Source organism: Sparus aurata, chromosome 12 (genome assembly GCF_900880675.1).
Source record: "Sparus aurata chromosome 12, fSpaAur1.1, whole genome shotgun sequence".
Lineage (NCBI taxonomy): Eukaryota > Metazoa > Chordata > Actinopteri > Spariformes > Sparidae > Sparus > Sparus aurata.
This window is the reverse complement of record NC_044198.1, coordinates 17,578,253-17,601,024: the sequence shown is the minus strand read 5'-3', so window position 1 is coordinate 17,601,024 and position 22,772 is coordinate 17,578,253. Positions and strand designations below refer to the sequence as shown.

At 39.6% G+C, this 22,772-nt stretch overlaps 1 protein-coding gene across 13 annotated transcripts in view; it reads right to left on the bottom strand.

The window, feature by feature from the left end:
- Positions 1-1,659: 1,659 nt before the first annotated feature.
- The window catches only part of znf618 (zinc finger protein 618), a 37,745-nt gene continuing 16,632 nt past the window's right edge, over positions 1,660-22,772 (bottom strand). For 3 of the 13 annotated variants that reach the window (XM_030435246.1, XM_030435249.1, XM_030435250.1), the window contains 11 exons: positions 19,195-19,284; positions 17,421-17,501; positions 16,851-16,940; positions 16,351-16,440; positions 15,428-15,517; positions 13,932-14,009; positions 12,000-12,044; positions 11,180-11,257; positions 10,023-10,241; positions 8,579-9,681; positions 1,660-8,313 (listed from right to left, as the gene is read on the bottom strand). In XM_030435246.1, the coding sequence (XP_030291106.1) occupies positions 7,774-8,313; positions 8,579-9,681; positions 10,023-10,241; positions 11,180-11,257; positions 12,000-12,044; positions 13,932-14,009; positions 15,428-15,517; positions 16,351-16,440; positions 16,851-16,940; positions 17,421-17,501; positions 19,195-19,284 (2,504 nt within the window). In that variant the 3' untranslated portion in view covers positions 1,660-7,773. The remainder of the gene's footprint in view (positions 8,314-8,578; positions 9,682-10,022; positions 10,242-11,179; positions 11,258-11,999; positions 12,045-13,931; positions 14,010-15,427; positions 15,518-16,350; positions 16,441-16,850; positions 16,941-17,420; positions 17,502-19,194; positions 19,285-22,772) is intronic. The other 10 variants (XM_030435253.1, XM_030435256.1, XM_030435259.1 and 7 more) reach the window with 8 other exon arrangements.

The window sequence follows — 22,772 nt, the reverse complement described above, 5'->3', positions numbered from 1 at the left end:
AAAATCATAATTTTAGAACTTGATCAATGTCTTCCAGTACAAAGAAATAGCTGATGTTTTCTGCTCCCGGACTCGTGTGGATGTACGTCGACTGCAAAAACAGTCCCACGCTCCTCGTTCACTTTCCCTGAGAAAAAAAAAAAAAAAGAGCTGATCTGCAACTTTTCCTTGAACGGAAGCAATTGGCGGCTTGTTTTCCCCACATTTTGCTTTTCTAAATTAGCCCCTTAAAAAAAACACACACACAAAAAAAGCGAGGGGCCAGCCAACACGCAAACACTGTGCTGAAAGCATAAATAACAAAAAACAACCTTAGCATGTCACTGTAGTAAGAGCCTGTGGAAAAACGTCACCTTCAGCAGTAGGGGTGTGGAGGAAGGGAAGGGGTCGTATTATGTGTGTGTGTGTGCGAGGGGGTTGGTGGTGTTGGTAGGCCAAACTTGGATGCATGTGCTGCAAATTAGGCCTTTTGGTAGGCAGCCCTTGTGCTGGGGAGCAGCGGAGGAGACAAGAGTGCGGGTGTTTTCTGCATGGCTGCAGACTGCTGCACCTTGGGGGCCGACTGACCCGGGTGCGAAAGGAAGGAGAGGAAGACAGACAGTGGGCTGTGATGAACATTTGCTTGCTCTTTCCCCTCTTTTTCTGTCTCACTCCCTCGCTCTTTTGCCCTATCCGTAGCCCCCGGGGAACCCTTTGCACGCACCTCTGAGCAGCCTCTGTACAGGCCGCTGCCCATGTGCGAGTCTTCAATCGCTCTGCCCTTATATAGGGCCTCTTTCCCCCCTCTACATGTGTTTGAGGCCCTCCGTCTCTCTCCCTCTCTCAGCCACCGTGGAAAGCTGTGCTTCATTTTCTCTGGGGCTGGGAGTCCTCATTCATACTGAAAAACAAGCAACCAGCCTCACTTTTTTGTACAGGAAGACAGTCAAATATTTCCCAGGCTCTCTCGATTCATAAATTCAGACAGTGTTGTAACAAAATGCCTGAGTGAAAAGTAAAGAAATCGTGTTTAAATATTACTTTGGTACAACTGAGTAAAAGTCTTAAAGTATCTGATATGACACATACTTCAGTTCATTTATTGGCAGAAAGTTACTTTTAAATATTAAGTGTCACACAACCTCTGTGCTTTGTATTGACTTGGCTGTCATCGATCAGGCCAATTATAAGAGCTGATATACAGCATTCTTGTTTTGTTCACTTACGTTTAGCAGACGCTTTTGTCCAATACACTGATGGCGGTGGCTGCCGTGCAAGGTGCAGTCCAGGGGAATCGAACCAGCAACCTTCAGAAAACAAGATGCTGGCTCTACCCCTGAGCCACAGCCGCCCTTTTTCAGTCCGACTGAAGATAAATTAATTTTAAAAACGTGCTGCTTTGGCTCTGATGCAGCGTACTAGCACAACATTTGCCTCCAGTTGTAGTGGAGTGGTACAGTAACCTGAGTAAATGTACTTAGTTACATTTCATCACTGAATTCAGAACCAGGTTTTCTCAATGTTTGTCATCTCCCCTCGACTGAAAAATAAACTTTTTTTCATCTTTCATCTAAAATTAGGACAAAGGGAGTTTCAGTCTGACCCTCAAGCACACGTCACCCGACTTTACAGCATTAAAATACTGTCATTCCTCCACATACAGCCAATCAGACGCCACAGTTTGACAGATTTGGAGTTTATTCACACATCACATACTACAGTGGGTAATGTATTCAAGAAACATTGAACAGCGCTGCCACATATGACACAGGAAAAAAAAAAAAAAAAAAGAAGACACTGAACCCTTTCTTTGCCATTATATAAAAATAGTGTTGCTACAAAAGTATAAATTAGGCTTACTAATAAGACAACTCAGATCTGAAGCTACACAGGAATCTGCTGCCAAAGTGCGATAAAAAAGAACAGAATCAAAACACGTTTTTTTGTTTTGTTGTTTTTTTGCATTTTAGCAGAGTATAAAAGGAAGTAATGCCTGTAAAATAGGATGAAAAGCAACACTAGTTTCTTAACCTGAATTGATAATACAGACTATAATCCATAGTTAAAACAGAACAGAGCTCCATGTTAGCATTCTTATACCATAGTTTTTTTACAATTATTATCTGAATAAGTTAAAATCCTGAAACAAAATAAAACTTACAGCTGAGTTCAATTTTCTAATACCAGTATCTAAGTTGAGTTCTTCTATTATATCAAAACCTTTTTGAAATGCTACTGTAGAAAATAGAGGTATAATGTTATTGGTGTTCCCTACTGTATCTCTGAAATGAAGGCTCCCCCTTGTGGCATAAAAACAGCAGTTCTTCTTGTATTTACATGATACATCCTCTGAAAATGGACGATGTCAACCCATAAAACACCATCCCATGATCAGCATCGCTACTCCCGCCCCTTGAAAAAAGGTTCAGATTCAGTCCAGGTTCTCTCATCTGACTCCTTGATTGAGTGTCTTAAGGTAACGTCTACTCGTAAGCCAGTGTGTTGTGTCAACAGATGCAAGTGAATCATGTTGGCTCTAACTTTATATATCAGTACTCTTATTAAAAGCATGCATATTTCTTAGATATAATTCTCATTTAAATCAACAAAAAAAGAATGCTATTTTTTTTTCTATGTAAAATCAAGTTGACATCATGACGTCAACGATGGCATTTTTGTCCCAGAGCGTGTTCTAGTTAAAATACTTATTTAAAAACTGTAAGAAAAAAATCCCTTCATCAGTTTCAGTCGGGGATCGCTTCTAAAACCACAAACCAATGTACAGTAATTTGACTATATCTTGATCAAAAGCTGACTGTCTGTATGCTCAGCTCATTTCCCAATTTATTTCTTTTTTCTTTTTAAATTACAACATTACCTTCTGAGTACTGAGGTAAAACATTAGATTGGTGCTTAGAAAATTAAAATTTAAAATATATTTTACAGCAATTTTCTTTTTTCTTTTTTTCTGGTTACCAAAATATAAATGTGTTGACATAAATCAGTCTGAAACAGCAGTATACATATTGATTTCAGGAATGCAAACCATCACAATGCAAAAAAAATAATAATAATAATAAAAATATTGTTTGTCTTGGTTACACTGAATCAAGTCTTACAGAAGGAAAACAGACAAACTAGTAAAACTGTCTGGTAACAAAATAAAACCCAAACAAAAGAAATCCTTTCAAAAACAAACAAAAGAACCCACTACATTATAACTTAACACCCTCTGAAAATTGCAGACTTCCACCTGGCTGCGTGACTTACAGGTGTATTCAAAGACCCTGTGACATCACTGTTGGGTGTGGTTACGGGTGCAACGAAGCGCAACGCTCAGTTGCACCACACCCAGCGTTTTGAGAAGGGCAGCAGCTGTGCTTTTCAGCCTAGTGTTAAGTTACTCTTTAAGGAGAGAAAAGCACATATGAAAAAAGTCAAAGCTGTTACTGGAGGTAAGGAGTCAGTTACAACACGTTATACAGTTTGCAATGCAGAGCCATTCACTTTTAACTGACGGAGACGACTGACGCGTTGAAAAATAAAAAAGCTGACTCAGCTGCGTTCAGGTAGACTTTAAAAAGATTCTCATCCTGGTGAGACCATGACACTTGAGACCATTCACTGAGATGCCCTATTAATTTCCCACGTGCAGTTTACCGTCTTCTTACTCCCGGTGTCCTTGCAAGCTAAAAAAGGTACGGTCACATTAGCTTCATGTTAAAAGGTGCAGTGTGTAAAAGGTACGGCCAACATTATTGTCAGATTCATAAAATGAACCAACAATGTCTACAGACTTTGAAGAAATGTTTATATTTATCATGTATTGCGCTGCAGAGATGTCTACTAGAGTTAGCATGCTAAACCAGCTAGCCCCATCGCCACCTCAAAAGGCTATGGTCTGATAGCATAGCCCAATGCAGTTTCAGCTGGGAGATGTATGCTGCAAATTTGCTCTGCTCACAGGCTCTCTTAACTTTTTCTAGTTTAATAAATAAACTTGCCATAGTCGCAGAAAGTATGTTTCCTCTCTAAACCTATTCTTTCTTGTATATCAGAACATACAACTGTACACAAGATGCACAGATTATACAACAAACTAGCTGGGATGGTTATTTCAGGCAAAAATGCGATCCAATAGTCGACGCAACTATTTGGTAATTATTCCATTATTAAAATGTTTGACCATTTGTATGTACTGTAGCAGTTATACTGACACTAGTGCTACACACTCTTTACCAGAGCCTGGTAATAATACGATTCTATAAGGCCTTATAACAACGCAATACCTGGTAGTACAGTGTTATACAAGTAAAGACAAAGGAAATACAATACAAAAGGTTTTTTCAGACAAAACCAGAGCTAAACTAACCATTAGAATTATTACTAATCGAACGACTATTTGAATATTCGATAATCATGACCCATCCATACTGCTAAGCTAACAGCAGAGAGTGTAGTGAGCAGCAGCTGGTTACTCTGGTTACTCTCCCCCCCGTTTGCTCGGAGCAACATTTGACATGGTAGGCCGATCTTTACAAACTGCCCCTTTAAACTAAATTGCCACAGGGCTACAACAGTGAGATCTACATTTCCAAGTACAGTTCCATCAGTGTTCCTATCCAGGCAAATCTGTGAGGTCAAAGTCGAACAAAAGGGTGAACTCTGACCCGTGAAAATCTCACTGAAACACACAGGCTTCGGTAGAGATTAATCAGAGACGGAGTGAATGCGGGTCGGGGCAGAAGTCTAATGTGACCGTACCTTCAGTTGTACTGGAGAGTTAAAGCTCGAAAACATGAAAAGAGAGATAGAAATGTTTTATTAGACTGTTGATAACGGGATTATCAATTATAGCTATTGGTGTTTAATATTTGAATACGGAGTAGATGATGCAGTAACTGGCAAAAACATAAAAAACGATAATTCTGGCCAAGCAGGTAGAGACATTCCCTGTTTTTTTCATGTGGAGTATTGTACTGCACCATTGAGGATCAAAAGACAATATATATTTAAACTGCACCACAAATATTATCGTAAAAGAAATACAAATGAGAGTCTCATACCACGTTATGAATATAAGTACATCTACCTGCTCTGGTATGACCCTGCTAATGTGGTTTGTAATCTACTGCTGAGTTCTTTTTCAGTATAAGTTAATACAGTGGAACTTGTGCTTGGGTGTGTTATTGTTAAAATTATTCCTGACTTGTTGTAGAAAATAAGAAGTGATTCCAAAAAGCGTGTGTGTTCAAACAAACAAACAAAAAATAGTGGGAACTTTGGAATAAAGCTACTTGTCAAATAACACAGTTTTCCATGATATTCAAACAGTCCACTAGAGGACAGTGTTTCCGACCATCAGCCATAAGTCCCTTTGAGTCTACTTGAGAGAGAAAAGAAAAAGAAAAGCTTTAGAAATAGATGGCAAAAAGAAGGCCATTGAACAGCAAAGAAAGGCATGATGTTGGTTCTTACTGAAGGGTTTAAGGTGGTCGCATGAAAGAGACTTAAGGCCCAAAAACAGAGATGACAAACTAGTACTTGACTAATTAGTACCAAAGGCAACAAACAAATTTTACAGTATAACTTCCATTCATCCAAGTCATTTGAGGAGGTATCAGCTTGAGTAAATGTATAGTAGAATTCATAAAAAAATAAATAACTTGACTTCATTAGTATGCATGTATGCGACTTTAGTGAATGTACTGGCAGAATTCGCTTCATCCTGAAAAAAATAAACCCTCAGTGATCCATTTATTTTTTCTCATTTTTTGTTTTTTTTCTTCGTTTGTTGCAAATGGCACTAACGGGGTGGAACGTTTCACAAAAGTCACGGTTCAGCACATACCTCGGCATTGAGGTCACAGTTTGGTGTGTGTGTGTTTTTTTTCGGTACAGTGAGGAGAAAAAAGTGGCGGTGCCTGTGCGGGTGCACTCATTCCTGAGAAAATCCCGTTGATTTCACAAAAACAGAAAATAATTTATTATCAATAATTAAGTGTAGAAGCATCATGGGAACAGTCGTTTTTTTTTGTAGCAGAGAGAGTTGGAAACTATGCCCTAAGATAAAGCTTATTGCCTTGAAAATGGAAAAATTTTGTAGCTTACATAAGGAAGACAATGGTTATACTGGAATGATAAATGAGTAAAGAAGAATAAATAAAATAATAACTTTCCTATGAACGAGTCTTTACTAAATAAGCTGTAAAAAAAAAATAATACACACACATACACACACACACATACACACATACACACATACACACACACTCTTAGTGGGCAACCACACAAGGATTTATGCAATATGAATTAAATCCTTGCCTATGAGCTTACCAAACTGATGGCTAATAACATTACTTCTGCTTATCTGAGGGCAACTTATAGCCAACTGCAGGTGTCTCTTTTCACAGAGCTGACTGATGTGACGTTCCTGTATTAGCAGCACTGGAAAACTAGCAGACAAAATGGCCTCGAGATTTCATTATTGTGTAGTTACTGACCTACAAGCTGGGTTGTACCATCAGGTATTAAAGGATAATGCAGGATGTATTTATCGAGCACATTATTTAATTTCCTGGCGGTGCAATCCAGCTGCGGTATAGTGAGGCTGAATGAAATCAAAGATACTAGATATGATGCTGTCCTCTTTGTATGTGGAAGGAGAAACAGATTGTGTTAACAAAGCTCAACCGAAAGCTTGATTTTGTTTTTCAAATTAACCTCATGATACTGGCCCCTTTGTGCAAATCTAACCATTTGATTTGCATTTTCTAGCATCAAGACACATTGAGTTAAATCTGGAAAGACAAACCATTGGATGACCTTTTTTTTTCTCCCCAACAATTTTAACATAAACAAAAAGGAGAGCATCATATCGTCATTAATGTTTTATCAGCTGTTTTCACCCTTTTAAATGAAATATGCATGCAGCCCAGTGCAAGCAACTGATCCACTGCTACATTTTTTTTTTTAGGCCACTGATGCAGCCGTTGATTTTGCTGCAATGATTTTACGCTCAGTTAACCCGACAGTCTCCTGTGGATGATTATGCTGCAAAATATAAAATTTCAGTGATGCAGAAAAGCAAATCATAAACCTACTACACTTAATTGTCAGAGGTGCAATGGCAGTGAGGATTCACCACTTGAATTTCTTGTCACACACCAATGGAAATGATCAACTTCCGACATACTGTACATGCTACTAACTGCCTCAACAGCCGCCTGTTTAGTTTCAATCTGTTTCCTGTATAATAACAATTAAGTGATATTAAATATTTCTCTCGGACATCTTTGATAATCTAGTAGGATTCTTTTCAGAGGTCTATGACAGTAGTTTCAAGCAGTGAAAGCTGACTTTACCTGAAAATGTTGCTGTCCAGTGAGAATAACAGCATTGTAGCCTAGCAGTTTAGTCATTAGGCTGGATTAATTCAAATCACTGGCCGTGATGTGACTGAGACTCGTCCTGCTTAAGTGTGCAGCCCATACCGAGGGTGGCGTACCAAACAGGAAAATCTTTTGAGAGTTACCGTTCCACCCCTACATTTTGTCCACAGTACTTAACAACAGTCCTTTTCTCTGTATAAAATATGTAATAAGCCGTATTGTTTTATGGGTGTTTGCAACCTGTACAATGTGAGTTTCCTGTAAATATTTGTCTTGAGACGTATTTAATGTCCATACACATTTAAGTTTACAGTTGGTCTAAACCTACAGTATATAAATAATAGTCTTAAGTCATTGGTTGGAGGTGAAGGTTTGGTTGGTTAGGGTTGATTAGGTTTCTCTTCTAGCCCATGTTGGCGCGAAGGAAAATTAGTTTGTTCATCTCCTCAGCGGTGACCTGCTGCTTCCTCTTCATGGCCAGGCTCTGCTCGCACACAGTCACACACTCGCTGCGTATGCCCACAGCGGGCACAGCGAGGAGCCACAGTGCCAGACGAGCGAGCTTGGGAAACTTATCGCTCACTGCTGAGCTCCAGTACTGGAAGAGGTCAGGTGTGCCTTGGAGAAGAGGCTCAGCCAAGTATTGAAAAATCTCTTGTCTGACTTGGCTCTGACTGTCGTCATTACCTGACACCGAGCTGGTCCCCCTTGAGGTGCCGCCGTTGTTTCCCCCTCCCTCTATGCGGCTTATTTTAGGGGTTGGTGGGCCGTCGGTGTCCCGGTCGTCGCCACCTGAAACTCCGCCACCAGTCATACCTCCATCCCTGGAGTCAGCGGCCATTTCGCATGCACGAGAGATTATGTCTTCATGCTGGTAGGCTGGCACTGAACGCAGCTTGAGCTGTGGGTCCAGGACCATGGCTACCTGGTGGGCTCGCTCAACCTATAAACAAGAACATTTAAACGACTGTCAGTTCTTCCTAAATCCATGCATCCATCACATATCAAATATCTGGGCTGTCTCTTAAATGTTCAATCTTGTTCAATCTGTTACTGTCTGAAATCTTTAGAATTGCAGTACAAGCTGCTTATACAACAGCACTGAACCTCTTACTGGCACCAAAATTGGTAGATTTAAACAATACCTAAAACTCTGACAGATAAATTTTGATTTAAATAACTTAATCAAAGCAATACCAGCTCAGTACCTTGAAGTTCTCCTTGAGTGCTTCTAGGAAGTAGTGGCAGAGTTTGCTAGCCGTGCCAGTTCCAGCCTCTCCAGCTTTGGACGTGAAGAACTTCTCTAAGCGCAGGTAGACAGGCAGCACCTGCTGTAAGGTTGGTCTCCTCTGGCTGCTCAGCTCCAGCGCTGCCAGGCGTAGAGGTGCCAGCAGACAAGCCAGCGTCCCCAGCAGATGCTTGTTGAGGCCCTGAAGGACAGGAGCCGTGGACTTGCTGCGTCCATACGCCTCACAAATCTGTTCAAAGTGGGCATGGACCTGCAGAAGAGATTCAGCCATACGATCCCAGCATGGAGGGGTGGGGCATTGTGCAGCGCTGCCCTGTGTACCTTCTTCGGTTGTGCTTGCGGACGTGTTGGTGCACTGGTCCTCACGAAGTGCCAGCGTGGAGGAGGATGCTATTTCCCTGCACGTTGAGAGAAGCTCGGCCAACTCGTGAAGACCTCGAGCTTGGAGGCTGCGCTTCCCAAGAACTGCCTGGACAACTGCACCGAGTGAGCACCCTGCGCATCGCAAGCATATCCTGCCCCGGCCGCCACCACCACCGAGTGGCGATCCTGAAAATCCTGCTGCCCAAACTCTGGGCTCCGAGACATACACGGTGCGGATGTCTGACATCACAAACTCAGACAGCACATTCTGCACCCAGTGGTGAATCTGCTCAGGCCCTTCCCTCAGCTCCACCTCCCTCACACCAAGCACGTAGCGCTTCAGTCTTGAGCCCTCCACCTGGTAGGCTGTTAGAACATAGCAAGCATCTGGGCCTGCTGTCTGGGAGTGGCAGGTGACAGCGATGCCAAGTGAAGCATTGGAGCCCAGCGCGCACGTGACTTTGACTTTGACTTGGTTGTACATGCGGGGCAGCTGGCGCATTGCCAAGGCACTCATGTTGCCAAAAGCATCGCGGGTGGAGTAGGCACCGTGACGAGCACCGGTATCCACTAGGGTCTGTGCCAACTTCAGGAAGTCCTTGCTGTTCAGCACATTTAGCATGCTCAGATCTGAACACATAACCCGTAAGAGGCGCTCAGCCACCTGCTGTCGCTCCTTCTCAGGTAGTCCGTTACTCTCTGCCAGCACAGACAGCAGATGGATGGGTAGGAAGGCAGAGCAAAACATAAAGATAATTAGTGTTAATGTTTTTTTAATTTGACATATTGGCGGGAAACGCACGGTATCCAAGAATGAAAATGGAAATAAGGAATCATAGAGATGTCTACAGATCAGACTTTGAATTTAAGGAGAAATTATCAGCTATCTAAAATATTTATCCATTTTGACTATTTTCTAACACAGTATAAATATACTCAAATGGCATATGAACATTTAAATAGCTCTGTATACTGTAAAAAGAGAAATTCTCAAGAATATGTGAAATAAAGTTGATGACCATACTGATAGCAGTACTTACGGCTGAGAGTGTGGTTTCTCTGGGAGATATTTTGAGGCTGGATTTGTAGTTTAACTGAGGAAAGAGCCTGGGCCTGGGCCTGGGCCTGGGCCTGGGCCTGGACCTGGACCTGGGCCTGAGCTTGAGCCTGAGCCTGAGAACCTCTCCAAAGCTGCTCTTGAGGACCGGAGGCTGAGGAGGTTTTGGGAGAGTCCCCTTTGGTGTGGTTCTCGTTGTCCGCTGGGGAGAAACAGAGATGGGACATCAGGTAGCAGCGATAACATTGTACGGTTTCAATGGATAGCGTCTGTTAGGTGTTTCCAGTGGAGAGAGAAGTAAAGAATAAAATTATGACAGAAAATTAAACAAATAATTACTGGTAGCAAAAGAAAAAGACAAAAATACATCAGTGATTCTGTCATTAACAAAGTGTGTCTTTAAAACCAGCTATGCAAGCTGACAAAACAAATTTCCTGAGTCAAGAGATCAGCTACTAATCTTGCAGGGTTTGTCATTAAATGAAGTCAGTCTCCCAGCATTAGCCAGACAGCAAAACATTATCATAAATTATCAACTAGTGTAAATAGTTTTTGTTTTCATAGTCAAGCCTGGATAACAGTATTTTAAGACTGTCCAAATAATAAATGTTTAATTTTAACTGCATGCAAGGACAGGCAACATGATTCATGCATAAGAGGATAAACTGCACTGAGGTCATTTATCAAGTGGAAATATCATATATTATGTGGTTACAGCTTCTCACACATGGGTTTCTGCCATTCTCCTTTTCATACCGTTGTAAAATTTAAATTTTACATTTACATTTTGTCATGACTTTCAGCTGTGGTTGATTTAGATTGGAATTGGTCTTTCTTTCTGGCATTTTAATTGGTTAATGATTATTAAATATGATTTAAAAAAAACAATAATACTGTGCCTCTACTGCTGTTGCAACAAAACATAAAAACTGTATCCAGCAGCCTCAGAACCAGATCTCCAACAACCCTTATATATTCTTTGTGTTTAATCTTGTGTGCAATAAATTTAATGGCTGCACCATTAAAAGTTACGTGGGATCTTATGGACTTTGACATGCACTGCAGCCACCGAGGGTGTGTTCACATTCTGTATTTGTTTTCTCTGTTGAACTCAACATGCATCTGTAGTCGTGGACTCACCAGCGTGGGACTGCATGTGCTCCAGCAGGTTGTTGTAGAACTGGAACTGGATGCCACAGGCACCACAAGTGTAGGGTTCTAAAAAATCACAAGGCCCAGAAGAGCGTTGACTCTTTGCCAGAGTACAAAATAAATACACTGTGCATCTGTCCATCTACTAGCCACTATTGCCTTTATGGTCCCTTATCTTATACCAGACAGATCAGCAGCTATAAAAGTCTTTTTTTCTAGACAAAGTGACTCAATTTGCTGCAGCATTTCTGAAAAACTGTGATGCATTTTCTTTGTTACTTTGCAAATAATTGTTTAAAAGTTGTATGTTGGGGCATCCTTGTGGGGTTTAATCACAATGTCCCTGATCTGAATCAACCAGAGGCCTTTGTTGCATGTCTTTCCACCTCTTTATCTCTCCTCACATTTCTGTCTGTTCCTACTGTATCATATCTAACAAAAAAGAAACATAATAAACAAATGTCTACACCTTTAATTAAAAATATTTTTAAAAATGTTACCGCTTTTCCAGCAATCTTTGTTCCTTGCAACAGTATGAGACAGCTTACTATTGGATCATTACAGGGCATGACTGAGTCTAAACACAATGCAAATGTACGTTAAGACCAATGTTAACAATCCTGATCAGACATTCCCCGGTGATAATGAAGCTTACTACAGAAAATCTGTATAATCACAATGGATTATTGCACCAAACAGTGACAGATTAACAAAAACTGAAGCAGACAAGGAAAAAATAAAAGGTGAAATGAGAAGGAGGGCGCATGCATATTTTCCTTTATGAGCAGGAAGGTGGGGTTGGACTTACTCTGGGTTGTAGAGAATGAGGTGGCCACCAGAGGGCTCGCAGTTCCTGTGGACAAGAGGTAAGAGGGGGAGTTAAAACTAAAGAAGGTGGGACTTTTTTCTCATTCTATTCCCTTTCTTATTTAGACAGTGCCTTTAGTGTTAAGTGTTATTTCAAAAGCAAGGCATCATTTCCAATCTAAGAGCATTTACTGTTTAGTTCTATGATTTGATTCCGACAATTATGACACGAATGATCAGTGACTAGACAATCAATTTAATATGCTGCATTTATTATAGGCAAAATACTTTTTCTTCCAAAGTTGTTAGATGGGTGTTAAAAAGATTAAGGCGCATTACAAAAAAAAATCGTTTATTAACAAGTCACCACATGCGCCGTATACACACTCTGATCAAAACATTAGAACCACACCCTTAGAGGAAAGTGTACAGCCTATTCCTTTTTTCTGTGTCGTTCACTTAAATAAGAAGCAGACAAAAGCATTCACTGCCACATTTACTAAGTAAAGCTAGAAGTGCGACCTACTAAACTTGAAAGACAAGTTCTTCATCTTGTATGCCAAGAGAGCGGGACTGAGACTGATCAACACTGTGGAGTTTCATTTTTTCCTTTTTTAAATCAATTGTTGCCAGGTAGTAGTTTATCTTGAGAAATTAAGCAAGAGAGATGTGACAAGTGCGAAGTGTCACATGTTTGCTGGGTTAAGTGTCTAACAGCAGACTTGCAGAGAGGAGCACACATTAACTATTAGTAGTTACGTGAAGCACTGATATAAATACAGCCAGCTTTCAGTTAAACCCATGGTAGTTTAAAACCTGACGGCTTAAATCTGAAATTTTCAATATCACATTAAATATTCATTGCTTAATGAGTAATAAATGTCAAGTTTGAAAAATACAACCATTCTTAGGTATATTGTGTTTTTAGTGGGTGTGGTTCGGTCAGGTGTCACTGACAGTGGCCTGGCAAAATAAGCACCCCAATGACACACCGTCATCAGATTCCGATTCAAACATTACCAATCGGTGCACAGATGTACGTGACATCACCGGCCAAACCACTTAAAAGCAGTGAGAGAAGTACAGAGAAAACAGCACCGACAGAAAACTGTCCGTGATGAGGAACAACCAAAACTTTTGGAACTTTTGCAGACAATTTTGCATTTCATGTAGGCCAGCATTGCTCACAGTGAGAGGCTGATGAAGAAAGTGAGTTTTCTGGGACTTTAATTACAAGTCTATTTTTAGATCACTGCCATGTAGGGCTGGGTGATATAGTCTTAAAATATTGTTATGATACTTTTAGGTGTCATTACAATACACAATATATATCTTCATAAAAGCCAGGACCAGGCAGCAAAATCAAATATTATATTTTTTCCCCAAATACCTCAATATTGACATTGTTACAATTTTAAAGAGGATTGCTTTTGGTTCTAACACAATGAGATTTTTGATTTTCATCCGTAATATGGATATAATGATGAAGTGGGTAGAGGCAAGTATTACAAAGTTCTGTAAGTTCAGAAAATAACATCACTTTTCTGTATTGCAGCCTTTAAAACCAGAAAAACGACACATATCATGAAGACAATATCCAGTCGCGTATCACATATAATATATCAATACATTGCCCAGCCCCACTGCCAGCTGTCATCAGAGCCAATAATTATCCGACAAGCTATTAAACAGGGTCTGTATTTTCATGGTCTGACTATGGGAAAGAATAATATTATTAGACCTTTTACATTTGAGTTTTATATTGTAACAATTGTTGAGAGGTAGGTCAAACAAACCTCTTTACATCCTCTGCCACCCCATCTCAATTTTCAGGCCAGCTGAACTGAAAATACGTTCCACCGTTCAAGCAGAAATGATACATTTCCACACAAATACACACACATCCACATAAAATAAGATACTCGGCGCTCACCGCTTGAATTTTGCGAGCTGTTTGTGTCAACCAGACTAGACTGAATTGCACTTTCCAGTTTCCGCCTGAATGGACTGTCTGTAAGTGAAAACACGGGAGAGACAATGAGTGACATGCCCACACTAAATAACGTCGATAATCTCTGAACCCACACATTAGTTAAAATGGAGCAAAGTCAAAGATAATCCTAATTTTGGTTTGCTGCATGCAAATCAATCAACGCTAACAGCCCCGATGAAAGGATCCAAATGTTCGTATTACATTTAAATATGGGTTTAATTCCTCGTCTTCATTCCATCTTTTTGACCCACTTCTAAGATGCGAGTGTGTGCCATGCTTTAAATAGTTCTTTATGGCAGAGCGCTTCTTAGCAGAAAGATGGAGGGGGGGAGGGGGGCGGGGTCATGTACCACAAAAATACAGAACCAGTTGGGAGACGAATCAACGATTTATGACAGCTGGATAAACATTTTGGTGAAGCAATGCAGCTGGGAAACATGATCTGAAATTGTCTGCGAAAAGCAGTCTAATTTTTGTATTAATTCTACTTATTGGGTTTATGAATCTGTCTGGAGAGAGAAAATATAACAGCTTTAATGAGACCAACATTTGAAAAAGAAATTGGAGAACCTGTGCAGTCTGTGTTAAATTTAATTTTAATGTTTTTAATCAAAACTTTAATGTGTTTAGGTGCTGGAGGCAATTAGAGAAAGATTCATAACAAGAAAAAAAGTCTTCAATGTATCATCACTTAAATTGTGCAATTAACCATTCACTAAAGGTTAATAGTTTCCAGTAGGGTTGCCACAAATAAAGTGGCAAGGTGACCCAGAACCTTTTATTCAATCTCTTCTGGTTCTCTTAAATCCTGTTTCCACTGGCTGACTGTAACACACTTCAGCCCGAGTGAGGTATGCTCTCATGAATTTCTACTATGCCCTCACAGCAGGACTGTGATATTACTGTGACGGTCCCTGCCCTCAAACCCAGTCATGCCAATATCATAGTAAACCGACTGGCTGCTATTTTAAAAAGACATTATTCAACAGGAAAGCCAATCGGTGTTTGGTTTTTCTAATCATGTTCACTGGGTTGTTTTCTCATTTTCTAACATCAATGCGTGCTCAATTTTAACCTGACACATCTCATAACACTCTCAGTCAATTACAAAGCTTTCAAGTTCTACAAAAAATATAATGTATATGATGGGTAAATGTGATGTTTGGTTCCAGGTAAATGGTAAAATATTTAATAAATCTATAAAATTCATAAAGGAAAAGAGAAAACAACCTGCTCTGGGGCTCTTTGTGCTGCTATCAAGGTGAACAATACCTAGGTTTGATGTTCTTATTTAAATTGGCAGGCACAACTATGGCATGTGTGTGTGTGTGTGTGTGTTGAGGTTATGAGGCATGCAAACTTTGTCTGGCAAAATATGTTTAATCAAGAAAACTAATGAGAAAATGTAGAATTATAATAAAAAAAAGGTTGCTTACTTTTTATCTTACCGGTTGTGCTATGGCCATATTTGGTCATATCCATGCTACCACATTCCTGTACCCGGGATGCCTTCAAATCAAAGGAGGCTACATAGAGATAAGATCTCAGTCAGTTGTAGCTCATTTTAAAAACAATATTCAAGATGACGTCACTTTTTGTTCATAGGAGGCTACATTTTTACAGATATTCATAAAAACAAATGACTCGACTAGAAGAAACTAACTGTTTTCAGTTACTTCCGGGTAGAAAATCTCTGCCACTAAGGCTAACACACAGTTTTATTTTCTATTTTTCATGATTTTATTTCAAAATGTGAACATCTCATTCTAAATAAATGTATGTTTGATGCTTTTATAACACTTTCATTACATTAAGCTGGAGACCCAACTTATCTGTTGGGCCACAGGCCTACATTTACGGCTGAAAATGACAATGGAAGTAAACAGGTTTTCCAGTTTCGCAAAAGTCCAGCAATCACCAGTCGTCTACCCGGAAATGACTGTTGTTGTAAACACGACATCCAGTGTTTCCCACAGAATGGCTGTGTACCTGTGGTGGGGGGGGGGGTGTCAGTATTTGACAACCTGAGAATGAGACTCAACAATCAACTTTAACCAACATTACATAGCATTCCTTGAATCGTCCACCTTGCTGGCACACTGGCTTGCCTGACCTTTCTGTTCCGCTCTCTGTTTTCTCACCTGCAATTCCGTTGTCATAGCAGCAGGTGGGCCGCTGTTGCATTAATTCAACTATAAAATATTAAATAAAAAAGAGTTGCCAAAAGGTACTTGGGCGGCTGTTAATATACCTGGATGGACCACCCAAGTAAAGTCTATGTGTTGGGAAACACTGACGTCACAACCTACACATCAAAGCCTACACAAAAAGGCTTTAAGGAGAAACTAAACAGGCTCACCCATTGGTGTGTGAAGAGCTACATGCTCCTGGTAGGGGTTGAAATACTTGTACTGCTTCCCACAGAACTCGCAAACATAGCTCCCAGTTTCTGCAGGCAAGAAAACACACAATTAAAACATTTGTCTTCATCAAAGTCCATGTCACTGCTAAAACCTTTATCATATCAATTAAGATCCAGTCTGTTGGATTAGTTGTGTTCAATTAAAAAGAAGTGGGGACAGAATCATTTTGTTAATCAAGTCTTATTTCAATAGGGAGAAGCAGAAAACAGGAGGTCGTAATAAGAGTGGAGAAGAGGAAGGAGCTGGTGAATCTGATCAGATCTTTTCCCGACTGAAAATTTCACATCTGAAAGTTTACCTTTAGCAAAAGCTCAATATTAGAGAAAGTGAAATACACAGAGGGTGTCCCTGCAATGTGCATAGAGGTTCACGCTGCCCCTCCCCACCCCCCAATCAGTAGGAGTCATTAGTGCAGTGACAAGTGCAGGCTTCCCACCTGCGAACACTGCCAATTGTGTTTGAAGGGACACCCGCTGCCGTCGGTTGAACCCGCGGTCTCTGCGGAGGTGGGCGAGTGCTTTTTCCCCTGCGAAGGAGGACTTTTGGACTCATGTTCTGAAACCTTTCCAGTGTGGAGTTAGCTCATATTGCTTACTGTTACTTCTCTAGTATGGATCATCACCATGACTTAGGCCATTACAAACTGTGTCCAATGCACTGAACTGGACACAGGTGGACTTAAAGCTGTCAAACTGTATGGCATGTCAAGAACAAATCAAAAGGAATGAAGGATGCACCTTAAATCTATTTGGTGTTTTTATGCCACATAAGAAAACATGTCTTGAGTCAGGTTTCTGATTTCCCCCCTACATCACTATTGTCATAAAACAGGAAACATATGAAACCAAATGGGTTACAGTGACAGATGATCCCAATATAATCTACTTCGACCAGAGGGTATGATTTGCTGTGTAAACTGCAGGGTGTAAAGTAAATTTCATAATCTTGTTTTGTAATTGTATGTCTGTGGCACTAACTGAAAAAAAAGTACATCAAACAGTCTTACTTGGTCCAATTTTCTGGTAGGGTTCAACTGGCTCCTCCTCTTTAAGGCCATCCACAGGTAACACTACCTGTTCATACGGATCTGTGAGAGATGAGGAACAAACAAAAGGAAAATAATTCACTGCATTACTGTAAGTTTACTTATCTCCTCTTGCTTCTTTGTAAAACATCTAAATGTGCTACATCCTCTTTACTGTTCCCTTTACTATTGTATTTTGGCAAACCATTTATAAATATAACACATAGTTCAACTACAAAGTTCAACTACAAAGTTCAACAACAACATCTATGTTTTTCTACTGTAAGGTGGAGAGCAGCAATGTTCCACTGTTTACTTTTATATGGGTCATTCCATGCCAGCTCATCCAGAATTCAGAACTTTTCCCTGTTCATTTCATGGATTTTCTCAAGGAAAATTCATGTAAAAAAAAACTTTTATTAAATTCATGGGACCTTGCAAAATCCTGCAGCTCTACTGCAAATACTTTTGAAAGTTATGAATGTTTGAAGTTTGAAGCCTCCGGGCTAAATTTCGCCATTTTTGGCATTCCTTGTAAATTTAATGCAAGCCTCAGAGACCGCTTATTTTTCACTGGATTGGGTTACAATTTGTACTGAACATCCAAGAAGCCCTAAGGATAATTAAGAGCGTACTGATTTGAATACTTGTTAATACTTGTTACAGAATGTTTTATAGTAATCAACTAGATTAAAAAATAATTTGTTTATTCAAATGAAGAATCTTTACATTGAAAAAAATATATATATATCTCCACTAGTTTTTACTTTCCAGCAACCAGTTTATGATTCTGTGTGGTGTTATTACAGTTATATCACACCCAGAAGTTATTTGGCCCTGCATAAAAAAGTAGTCTCACAGATCTTGCTAAATTTAGCTTCAGAGCTGAAAACCTTTGACTGTATAATTTCCCAAGAAATATCATTTTAATTTCCTAGAAAATGTAGGGGAATGCATTAATATTCATTGAATATATATTAACAATCTAAAGATGTCATATTAATCCATCCTTTTACATTTTTTGAAAACATAATTTTCAAGACTTTTCACCAGCTTAAATATCACATTCAGTAGCTCTATTTGCATAGGTAGATATTTGTACCATGTAACTGTGTTAATTTCAAGGTTTTCAATCCTAATGTGAGCCTGTTTTCATTGGGTTGTTTCTTACTAATAAAGATTTGTTAATCTTCATTCCTCAGCTCTATACACCTTCATTATTTGCAATTTCAAACATTTCCATCTACTTTCAGACATCATAAACTTGACCAAACTTGAAAGATCAACTCTTCTTTTATTGCAGGCTGTCTTGTGATAGTTGGCCTCTTCTTCTGAGCTTTTGCTAATAAAGCAGGGCTCCATGATCTCACCATCACATCAAACTGCTTAAGGATCAAGTAAATTATGATTGCCCTCTTTTATATAGGTCTGGTATGTTGCAATAATCCATTTAAAATCTGTCTCAGGTGGGACTAGCCTAGACCTGTTTTACCTTTGATTTATTAACTCTGCTTTATAAAACCCCACTGAAATGATAACTTGTCTGTTTTAAACTTTCCTTCCTGATTGACTTCTCTTTAACATGCTACTCAGTTTGTGTTGCTGTTGCAGGAGGAAGGTATTCTGCAGTGAGGGGACAGTAAAAATGCAAAGTTCCGTTGTGAGGGGTTTTCTGGTTTGAGTCTTAAAAGTGTGAAAGAGAAAGAAAAATAAGAATTGTCGTGCAAATATTCCAAAAACATGGTAACATGGTTACCATCAACTGCATGCAGGTCACGGTGCTCCTGGAAGCAGCTGTAGTATTTATACTTCTTGCCACAGATGTCACAGGAGTAACGGAAGCTACCTGCAGATGAACAGATAAGAGAGAGAAAGAGAACAGCATTGTTTTTATGTGACTGACACACAGGCAGGCAGACACTGGATAGGACTAGCACAGACAACCAGTATTCTGGGGATGAATGAATCCAAAACTGCAAACTGGCTAGATAATAACCTAATAATGACTTTAAAACGTTGCTGTGGTGCACAGTTTACAGTGCACCTTGTACCCAAAGGTGTTCCAATTACTGTATGTATTTCACTGTGCTGTAAAAAGAATTGCAGACTCTTGCTTTTACTCATTCTGCTATAGAAAAATGGATAAATGACAAAAGATTGAAAAAACACACAGCCAAAGATTTTATTGCATTGGGACAGACAGAGAGAGGGGGGGCTAAATGAGATTAGATAAACAAGACAAATAGGCAGATGAATCCCTGAGGGAAAAGTAAGAGAAAAGTTAATAATGATTTGATTATTTTTAAGAGAAACATCTCTATATAAACACAGCTATAAAAATATGCCCGCTAATCAAATTCCTGAGTCAATCAGTTGATTAAATTAAAAACAGTGTTAGAAAACATAATAGAAAGTAGAGTCTTTAAGAGAGAAAAGACATTTGTCCTTCTGTTCTGCTAAGAATTTACATTCTGCTAGCACATGACTCCAACCGGATTATGTGAACTGTCATACTGAATTACATTTTTGTTATGACCCAAACATACAAAAATAGATTTTAAAATTGCTAACACATTTATTAATATTGCTTTTAAGACAAAGGCCAAAGGACGCAGATGGCTTTTTCCATTCTCTCTGATTTTGTTGCAGTGGTAAGCATCGTGCAGCCAGGTGGCTGTTGACAAGAATACCTGAAGAGCCTCTTGGCACACTACAGTGAAACTCTGTCTGAAGGCAATCTGTTGCATAAAAAGAATGGCACAGAGCAACTGTAAGAAAGAAGTCAAATTCGAACCTTCTTTCTCCAGCTGGTTCAGGTTTAGTCTTTTCTCCATATTAATATGTCTGACTGATGCTGCCCCTGCAGATCGCCTCTCACCTTACACACCCATGTGACAAATGTTTTATCATTTAGCAGGAGAGCGACAACTTCCACGTTTTCTCCAGTCCGTTCTGACTCTGTTAATTCAATCAGCTGCATGAAAATATGCCACTCTGGAAGGTTTTTTTTGTGTTCTGAAAACATTTCTTCATAATCTCTACTGCTGCTCTTGAAAGTAAGATAACGTTTGTCAAAATACAATTTTTCATATTTTCGAAACAGACAAAATGGCTGTCCTAGAAATGCGATACAGGGAGGAAAGAGAAAAGCCAATACATTGTATTCAAATCAACCAGTTTCTCCACTTCGCAGTAAAAGGGTCCATGTGATTATGCTGAATTAGGAACAAGGAAGTACAGCTACAAAAGCGATTATTAGGGGGCCTAAGTGTAATTGCATTTATAACACCTCAAGGCTCCAGTACCATGCATATTCTATAATTTCCCCCACCAATTAACATGATTAAAACTATTTACCACAAATGTGTGGGTTCCTGGTATATGTCAGTGTGATTAAGGCTCACATTACATCATTGCTCCCAGCATAGGTGAGGACATGTGGAGTAAATCAATTACACAGTGACAACATGGACCACTGGTTATGTTTGCATCATCTTTGCAGGTTGTGAGGGCAGGCAAGACAAGTCCCTATGTCTTATATTTCTAACTATGCACTGATTGTGAAATTCTGGCCTGATAATTATACAGATGTTCAAAGGGACAGTTCACCCCCCCAATCCATATACAACAATGTTTGTGGATTATCTTGAATAACGCTGTTGTGATTTCTGGAAAGAGACACTGCTGTTGAGTTTTTCAACAACATTTTTGGGAGCTTTTGGACACCACAAGCCGAGTGCCTCCTAGTTCCATTATATTGAAGAGAATGCAGACATCTCTATGGCCAGACATCTCCAAAACTCTGCAAGTCACACCCAAACAATCTAGATGGATCAGTACCACTTGAGGTATGAGGAAGAATTTGTATTTTTGAGTTTGGGGTGAACTGTCCCTTTAAAATAATAATTTGGCCAATACTTGATGCAGATATCAATGTTTTGGTTTTTTGCTGTTGTTTTTGTCCTCCTTTGTGCCAGGGGAACAAAGAAATCTTGATTATAAAGACCTTCATTACTCCTTTAAACAGCACAGACTTTATTCTACAAATGTCTGAAACAACCTTTAATATAACCTTCATTCACATGAGATTTTTCTAATGAAGTGTTACTGCGTCAAGTACATACATCAGCCTCACAAACTGATGGCAGGGATTAGCATGTTCATAAATGTGCCTGCATGAAACTGACGTGGAACATCATATAAGCATCAACCGCTCCTATTGGTGAAGGTCATCTTGCTTTCTCAGCAGTTAATGAGGGGAATATTGGCCGATACTGATGTTTGGCCGATAAAAATCGCTGCAACCCTACATATTTCACATTTAAATGCCAAAGTGCAGCATGAATTCAGGTTAAGGTTATACACTGTCTGCCAACTGAACAAAACTGGAACTATAATAAACATTTTCCATTTAATTTCACTACTACTACTACTACAACTACAACAACTACTACTACTACTCATTTTAATTTTGACTGTGTTTGCGTGTCTGTGTGTGTTTAGAAGGCCTCATTTCTACCTCTCATGCTGTGCACTTGTGTATTTTTAGTCTTCGTCTAACTTTCAGCATGATTCCAAAGAGATATTCTGAGATGCTCAATAAATATGGAGCCAGGTTTTTTAAAGACTCCTCGCATTACTGCACCAACTGAATGGGACCACTCAGTGGATGCATCAGGGTAACTGACTCAGGGGATCGAGCAAATAAAAAAATACAGAAAACAAGTTGAACCTGGCTCAACTTTTGCCACAATGAAATGTCTTCTGGCAAGTCAAATATATGAAACTGCATATTCCTGGTTTTATTACTTAAAATCTTGTCAGTGTGATAACATTTTCCTCATGTAGTATGAGTATTATAAAACTCTGCAGTGTTTTGGCTTCTAATGATTTAAATAGATACATGATCTATCAGACTTCCTGGATCTCGCTGGTACCTGAAGCAACACACCCCCACCAACGCCTGCTTTCATTTTTTTTTTTTTAAACCCATGGCTGTTTTTCGGTCTGAACGCCCACTTAGTCAGAGCTGCAGAAAGTTTGTCCTAGCTGGGTTCCTGAAATACTCTTCAACTCCAAGTACTCCTCCACAACACTAAAGCCTGTGTTGTCTCCTGCACCAAGAACAAGTCTGGCGTTAAGCAGGCTAAAAAACCAAGGTCACAACACTTCCACATCCTCACTTTTCTGCCCTAAACCTGAGCTTCAGACTTCTCTGGATCACTGACCGTTTTCAATCTTCCCTCACGTAGTGACTTTTTATCTATCTGTATCCAATTAACTGCTATTAAAAACAGGTTATAACTGGCCTCAGCTTGTTTAATCTTTACTTGC